Source organism: Melanotaenia boesemani, chromosome 13 (assembly GCF_017639745.1).
Source record: "Melanotaenia boesemani isolate fMelBoe1 chromosome 13, fMelBoe1.pri, whole genome shotgun sequence".
NCBI classification, from domain to species: domain Eukaryota; kingdom Metazoa; phylum Chordata; class Actinopteri; order Atheriniformes; family Melanotaeniidae; genus Melanotaenia; species Melanotaenia boesemani.
In genome coordinates this window covers 18,620,165-18,628,729 of record NC_055694.1, presented here as the reverse complement: position 1 = coordinate 18,628,729, position 8,565 = coordinate 18,620,165, and the positions used below count along the sequence as shown (strand labels likewise).

Here is an 8,565-nt window from a genome sequence, read left to right as displayed (position 1 = left end):
TTTGAGTTGCACATGTGTACACTTGTAACACACTTACTGGACTGTTTGATGGGGGTTCATCACTACTGTAACATACAGAAGTGAGTTGGCTGTGTTTAAATGCTCAGATGTTTTAAGAATTTGCTTAAAATAAAAACTACAGAAAAAGCGCATCTACAACTTTGCAAATGTCTTTATAGGCAAATATATGATCCATCTGAACATGCCTTGGCAGAAACTGAAGTCCCAGTTAATGTGTACTTATCAAAGAAATTGTGAGTGTCAGACCTCTACATTTTCAGTCCTGAGGACTTGGAACCCCTCAGCTGGAGAGATGTTTGCCTTTTCAAGTCAGTTTAAAGAAAACCTTTGCTTTTACTGACATTTGTACATCCTTTTAAAAGATGTCTTTACCTTGTCTGACACCCATTCCACTGTAATATTGAGGCTATCCTGTTGTGTATAAATGTTCATGTATTCCCACACATTTTTTAGATATTCTCTTAAAATACTATGCAGTTACTATGCAGTCATTCTAGGGGAAGATGGGAAAAATTAACAAAAGTTTGTATTAATGCAGAGGCATTGCACCCCAGCCTTTATCACACCATCTTTTCTTGTAGGATTTATACTAAAATAAGTTTTATTTTCCTGAATTGTTGTACTAAAGTGGTCTTGGGTCCATCTGCTGGACAACGTATGATATGCCTCAGACATTTCAACAATTAATAATAATTATTACATCCACTAAGGCAATGAAATAAATAGTTCTCCCTCAAACTGCTGTATTAAAAACGGCTCCTGTGTAGCTACAGACTAAAATATAAGGATTATGTAGCCTTGGAGATGATCTGCATTTATATATTGATTTTGTGATATTGATGTTTAATGTGTTATTGTGTATGTGTGCATTTCCAACATGTATTGATACACAACGAGTGGTCCTGTGGTGTACAGTGTCTTTCTGCCTTTTTAACTGTATGTATCCTCCAGCCTCTGTAATGCTTCTCTTAATTAAGTGCTACACACAAACATACTGCAATCTTGTTTACACCTTCTAGAGAGTAAGGACCATTCAAGCTAATTATAAAGGGATTGAAATCTTTATTTAGCCTGTTACAGTACAGTGGTTCACCTTAATCCAGTATTAACACCATGAACCCTGCGCCCAACATGACAGCTGAACATTAGTCTGATATCCAGATGGAGTCAGCACCTTGTTGCTTTCCCTCTTGTGATGGCCATTCCATCAAAGCACACATCGAGGAGGAGGAGGGGGGCTTCAACACACATAATCTATGATTTCACTTCTTGATAAATAATCTAGGGCTGATGGTGTAGTTATAAAGGTGGAATGTCTAACATCCTCTCTGACAGGTGATGTTCCCTTATCCTCGACCTTTTTATCTTGTTTGTGTTTTTCACTGGTATGAGCATCATCCTTAAGCATTGTATGATGAGGAAGAGACGTTTCCACCGTGGCCTGTCCAGTTAGTGTGGATGAAGCGACCGGGGTTCGACAGCAGCTCATATGTGTGAGCTCCAAAGTAGTCCCTCTGAGCCTATAAAACAAAACCAACGTCAGCAAAACAGGAAGAAATTTCACTTAGAATTCCAGTAAAGGTTCATTTCAGCTTGGCTAGCATAAAACTGATATTCAAGCTAACATTTAAGAAGCAAGGGCTAATTTTTTTACCATTTTTTTGCTTCCTCTGTGATTAAAATTGGCAGATATTTAGACTTCAGAGTCACGTGGTTATACAGATTCAAGAACATGTCCTCAGACAGATAAGTCTAGCAGTGACACCAGCACACACACCTTAAAGTCTCAAGATCCTCACATGTGATCTTATTAATCTGAAATACTCCTCAACACTTGGCCACATGCTCACCCATCACTGCTCTGCAGCTTTTACTGTTTTCTTACCTGGAGCAGGTTGGCGGGCAGCTTCTCGTGTCTGTAACCATCATAGAAGGACAGTGCTGTGGTGAAACAGGGCATGGGGATGCCATGCTGGACACCGACGCTGACTGTTCTACGCCATGACTCCTAAAACAAAAGAGTGAAGTTGGTCGTTTGTCTTCATGGAGCCAATTTCATTTTATTTTTGTTTCTAATAAAGTAAAATTTAAGCTTATACCAAACGAATTCCTGTGAAACTGAATTTGCCTACATCCTGTGTGTTTTTTAATGGCTGGATTAAACTATCCGTTTAACAACACAACATAAAATGAAATAACTAAAACTTTGCTACCAATTGGACCAACAAACAGAAGTGTTGCTTCATTTATTTGCTTTCTGAAAAGAGGAAACAAGTGGCTTTTTGTCTTTGTCAAGGTAGCGATTTCAGATTTTGTGTTTGTCCATTTCCTCCTTCCTCATACCTGACAGTCTTGCACAGCATTACTGAAGAAATTGTCCAACAACAAGTTCTGCAGGGCAGCATCCCTGTCAAATGCCTCTTTGATTTTGCCCAGAAAAACACTGGTGAGAAGAAAGAACATCGTTAGCAACCTACAAGTTTCATTAATATGCTTCAAACCAACTAATCAAACCTTTAAATGAGCTCAGTGCCCTTTGAAACCCTATTTCCCACTGGTTGCTTGGGTTGCACCTGCACACTGCAAGTCACACTGAGTGTTTTATTTGATTTAGATTTACGCAACTAGTTGCCAGATTACAGAAAGCAAACCAGTGTCACAATCACAATTTCCTCATTCTTTGAATCTGATTTTACAAGAAGGTCCATATTTTCCTTTCATTTAAATTCTCACTCTTAACAGAACATTATACTCAAATTCCCTGTATGGCACCAGTTTTTTAATTTCCCCTTTCAGACACAAGGCACACGTTCATTTAAACTAATCTCATTCTGCAACTAGTCTAACCCCTAAAAAAAAAAAAAAAAAATCATGTTAATTACACAACCAAAACTTCTCATTTTAAAGGTCTTCTTCCTCAACATGTCGTCTCTTTTACAACATAACCACATTTACACCATCTATGTTAAAGAATTTTGCGCAAGATACAAGTGAGGCAAGCTTGTGGTATGACCATTCGAGTTTAAATGTACCTTCGGATGATACAGCCTCCTCTCCACATCAGAGCGATTGCGCCGTAGTTGAGCGACCACCCGAACTCTACGGCTGCCTGCCGCAGCAGCATGAAGCCCTGCGCGTAGGAAATGATCTTGGAGGCATAAAGGGCCTGGAAAAATGAAATGACAATCATCTGTGACTACACAGAGGTCTGAAAGACCATGACATTTTTCTGAGAAAACATATTTTAAACCCTCATCAGGTGCACAGTTCTGATGTGCAGGTGACGTTCATTAAAGAATAATCAGGACAAAAAAAACTACCTGCGAGCTTCCAAAGATTCCAGCATCAAAATGATCCCAAATGAACATCTAAACAAGTCCAATGCCTTTTGGAAACAAGTTCTGAAACCTTGTTAAGATGCAACAAGTGGAAGTGTGTTTGGAGATCTGAGAAAGATGCAAAATTTCAAAGCACAACCTTAGAAATGTTCAACTTTACCAGATCATTCATGCTTTAGGTCTGTGTTGCTGCCAGCAGCACCAGGAACGTTTCACATCAGGCTGGAAGAAGTGACTCAGTTTAGTTTCTGTGAATTCTTGCAACTTCTCCAACTGTTTAATTCAAAACTGTTGGGCCTTACGTTTTAGAACTTTTATTTTTTCCTGGTCTGCAGTGGTTTTGTAAGAATGATTTCCCATCACTTGTTAAATTACAACAACACACACCGCCTGGCCAAAAACATTGCCACCAAAAAAATAAAATAGGTCCCACGCTAATATTTCATTGGACCGCCTTTAGCTTTGATTACAGCAGCATTCACTGTGGCATTGTGTCAATAAGCTGTCTCACACTCCCTGAATTATTCTTTTCACAGTTTGAGCCGGATGAATCCTGGCATTATTATCTTGAAATATGGGCGTGCCATCAGGGAAGAAAATATCCATTGATGGAATAACCTGCTCATTCAGTGTATTCAGGTATCAGCTGACCTCATCTTTGGGCCCACAATGTTGCTGAACTTGCACCTGATAAACTCCAGCAATCGCAGACTGTCCCCCCACAGGCTTGTACAATAGGCACTAGGCATGATGGTTGCATCACTTCATCTGCCTCTCTTACCCTGATGCTCCCATCAGTCTGAAACAGGGTAAATCTGGGCTCATCAGACCACATGACCTTCTTCCAGTGTTCCAGAGTCCCCAGCAAACTGAAGCCTTTTTCTCCAGTTAGCTTCACTGATAGTTATTTTCTTATGGCTACACAGCTGTTTAGTCCCAATCCTTTGAGTCGCATTGCATGTGGGGAAATGACACTTTCACTATTAAACACAGCCCTGAGTTCTATTCTACCATCTGATCACCATCATTCAGGATTTTTTTCCAACCACATTTCTTCCTGGAAGACGATGGTTCCCCACTATCCTTCCAGGTTTTAAAAATACGTTGGACAGTTCCAACTGGACTCACAGCAGTCTGACTACAACTTAATTATGACGTCCCATCTTGTTTGAATTGTTGCTTGTGTTGTTCTTACTCTCAAATGTAAGTCGCTTTGGATAAAAGCATCTGCTAAATGACTGTAGAATAGAATAGAATAGAATAGAATAGTTCTTAACCCAATTTTAGTTATTTCTGCAATCTCATTAGAGGTTTTCTCTGCTTGATGCATGCAATTTGAACCTTCTTAAATAGACTAACATGTTTTCCATGATCACAGGGATGGTTGTTTAAGAAATAAGAAGCCACTCATTGCATCAGTTTTAGTTCAATAACTTGTTTCCAGCTGAAAGATAATCACTCAAGCAGTAATTATCCAATAGAAAATTTCTATCTATTTGCTTAATTAAATCCAGTTGTTAACCTTTTTTTCTTTTTGACTATGCAGTTATTTTTATCCCATAATGTTGCTCTTGCTAGATTTTGTGCTTTTACACTGTGTATAAACATGTTTCACACTGTGCATTCTACCTTTCTAATGTCTTCCAGGAAGGCAGCCTTATCGCCACTGAATTTGACCCCCTGTGGCCCTGAGAGGCTTCGGCTGGCCTCCACTCTCTCATCCTTTAGAGAGGACAGGCATCTGGCAAAGACAGCCTCCCCTGAGACACAAAAGGAGGGAGGGAGGGAGGAGGAGACAGATTAATTAGGATAGTGTTCACTTTCTGAACACAGAACCGTCTGTAAGCATCACACAAAAATAGACAAGTCTTCAATCAGGAAAAAGAGCCTTAATCGTTATTTAGATGATCTCAGAGTAAATTATAGCTGATGATATGCACAATGAGACCAAGTTACAGCAACACCATGCAATCATTAGGGCATTGTCCAAGGACCAGCATGACTCAGCACTATTACTTACTCTGTTTTTAAAACAGGTGTGTCACCTCCCCTCTGGAAACAATACTACAGGCTAATCAGTTGCCACACTAAGATGTCACCATATCCAGACAAGAGGAAGAAAATCTGTTCGGTCAGCATGACTTGCTAAAACTGCCCAGCGACATGATACAAGAGAAACTGACTAGTGAACTAACCAAGAGGGGAATGTTACCCCTGCTAGGCCTGAAATCCAGCCATGCATACTGCTCTATGCTGGCTGGATCAGTTCTGACACAATGAAGCCTTTTGTAATACAGTAATCTCCGTCACAAGAGGATATGCAGCTGCAACAGACACTGAGCAGATCCCATAATATCAATATAACCTTCAAAAATGTTTGGACCAGTTTGTAATACAAAAACTATAATGAGTTACTTTAACTGATGGACTTGTCAGAGCAGAGGCCGTGACACCCTGTTGAGCATTAAAATTCCTTTTTGTCTTTGACTGTTAATGAATCAGACTGTCATACAGTCACAGCAAATGCCAAAGCCAAATCCCCCTTATGTCACTTGAGATGAACAAGCTACTAGAAAAGCCTTCAATCTTCTTACGGGCAGCTTCATATTGATCACATCCCTTATAGGAAGCTCAGTGGTAAGGCTGTGTGTATCACTAGTCTTAGTTCTATTTGATTCCTAAATGTTGAAATATTAACAAGAGTGGCTTAATGCTTTTTGTCATCTCATGTCATCATAAGGAACACGGTTTACTGAAAGCGACCAGCACTTGAGGAAGTGAGAAGGAAACACTATACTTCCTTGTCTACAACCTCCTTTCTTCCTCTTACCAATCAAAGTAACAGGTGTGCCATACTCCAGGGCTGATATAGCCGTCCACTTTCCTGTGCCCTTCTGTCCAGCACTGTCGCGGATCTTGGGCAGCAGGTGTGTGCCATCAGTGTCTCTGTATTTCAGGATGTTGGCTGTGATCTCAATCAGAAAGGAGTCCAGCTCTGTCTTGTTCCAGCTGTTGAAAGCCTGAGCATTTCAGTCAGTCAGTGGGATGAAATCCAGTCAGCCACATTGATTTTTCATTCAAAATTACATTTGAGATCAGGGAGGTTCAGTGAGCTCACCTGCGCCATCTCATCATGATCCATGCCCAGAACATCTTTCATTAGGTGATAGGCCTCACAGATCAGCTGCATGTCTCCATATTCAATGCCATTGTGGACCATTTTTACAAAATGACCAGCACCCTCATCTCCAACCTGCCCAAGAAATGCATAAATAAATAGTGCAGTGAGAATTGCATGTACACAAACTGAGTAAATTAATAAAAAAAATTTGCACTCACCCAATCACAACAAGGCTCTCCTGTTCCCACTTTGGCAGAAATGCTCTGGAAAATGTCTTTTATATGCACCCTTAAAAATTCAGTAAGAGCACATGTTTAAATATATCATCTCCCACACTGATGTTCAGATTTAACATAATCAGACATGTAACCAACATTCTGAGTTTGTTGTGACTCACCAGGCCTCTTTATGTCCTCCTGGCATGAGTGAGGGTCCGTAACGTGCACCCTCCTCTCCCCCGCTCACTCCGCTGCCAACAAACAGCAAGCCTTTCTCTTTCAGACTCTTACACCGCCGCTGTTACACAAACGCAGGAGAACTATGAGGACAAGCTCTGAGGAATAATGAGTGTTTGACACATTGTGATTTCCAGTGACTTACTGTGGTGTCTCTGTATTCAGAGTTGCCACCATCAATAATGATATCCCCGGCATCTAGAAGAGGAACCTTATAGAGAACAAGATCAGTTTGTAAGTCTAAGCCCAAAGTTCCTTAGAATTGGATATCATGCTGTTTGGTATAAATACCAACCAGTTTGTCAATGAAATCATCCACAGCCTGTCCAGCCTTGACCAGCAGTATGATCCTCCTGGGCTTCTTTAGCTTGGACACCATGTCTTCCAGGGACTCGGCTCCGATCACCTTGGATCCTTTAGCCTCATTTTGCAGGAAGTCATGCACCTTGGACACAGTTCGGTTGTAGGCACAGACCTGTGAGAGATATATTTAGTCTACCAAGAGAAACAACAGTGGAAAATATTTGGCCCAGCAAGTGGAAACAAACAAAATTCATGGTCTTACCACAAAGCCATGGTCGTTCATGTTCATGATGAGGTTCTGGCCCATAACAGCCAAACCAATTAGTGCAATGTCTGCTCTGAGAAAACAAGATTAATCACATTTATTATGAGGATCTGATGTGCATCTATAGCATTTGAAATCAGGCTGCTTTAACACAAAAAAAGACTTATACAACTTCCTCCTAGGGTACATGGCATATCCTTATTACACGTAAATAAAAATATTCACTTGCAAGTCTACTTTTAATCTCAATGCATTTCCCAGAGTCCAAAGCGACGATCGTATCACATCTACTCCAGTTTCATGTTAGTGTCATGTATATTTCTGCTAAATACAAAAGCTGGTCCGCTACATAACAAGCTAACATGATTAATTATCCTTACTGATAAAGACAATTAACAAGAGACCAAACGACTACAAACTCTTCAATTTAACATCAAAATTTCAAATCTTCCTCATTCTGAATATGTAAAAAGAAAAACATATTACAACTTACTCTGCCATCTTCCTTTGAGGGTAAAGCAACAGTAAGATAATAAATGTTCAAATGAAAGTAGAGCTTAACGCCAGTCTTTCCTTTCTGCTTTCCTCTAGCTCGTTTTTTACTTCCTCGTTCTACGACTCATTGACTGAGAAGCTTACGTACGCCCACGTACAACACTCGCCAATCACAAAGCGTCCAGAAGAGTGAAGCGATGTCAATTGCGATTTTTGATTGGTTTACAACCCTGAGCAGAGGGATCGGTTCTTTTATTGGTCAGAATGGTTGTCACTCTTGTTGCGTCAGCAACGCCCACCAAAAAAATTGTGTAATGCTGCATTCGAGGTAAGTGGGAACTTGGAATTTAGAAATATACTTTGTATTGAATGATTAATTTAATAAAATAAAGTAAAAAATAAATAAATAAATATCTATATATATATATATATATATATATATATATATATATATATATATATTAAATAAATAAATAAAAAAAAAACTGTGAATTTCCAGCTTCAATCAAGAAGAAATTCAAAGAAGTCACTGTCAATCTTTAACAAAACATTTGAGAAGGTATTTTT

The 8,565-nt window shown here is 39.6% G+C and overlaps 1 protein-coding gene across 1 annotated transcript; it reads right to left on the bottom strand.

Annotated features, from left to right (window-relative positions):
• Window positions 1-1,066: 1,066 nt before the first annotated feature.
• pgd (phosphogluconate dehydrogenase) lies at window positions 1,067-8,137 on the bottom strand. Its single transcript, XM_042003925.1, has 13 exons — window positions 7,997-8,137; window positions 7,501-7,576; window positions 7,231-7,410; window positions 7,081-7,146; window positions 6,878-6,996; window positions 6,699-6,768; window positions 6,478-6,612; window positions 6,190-6,379; window positions 4,989-5,119; window positions 3,054-3,187; window positions 2,365-2,464; window positions 1,907-2,029; window positions 1,067-1,541 (listed from the first exon to the last, which is right to left on the bottom strand). Exons 1-13 carry the CDS (start codon window positions 8,002-8,004, stop codon window positions 1,422-1,424), a joined length of 1,452 nt encoding a protein of 483 aa, XP_041859859.1. The 5' UTR covers window positions 8,005-8,137; the 3' UTR covers window positions 1,067-1,421.
• Between the last annotated feature and the right edge of the window lie 428 nt (window positions 8,138-8,565).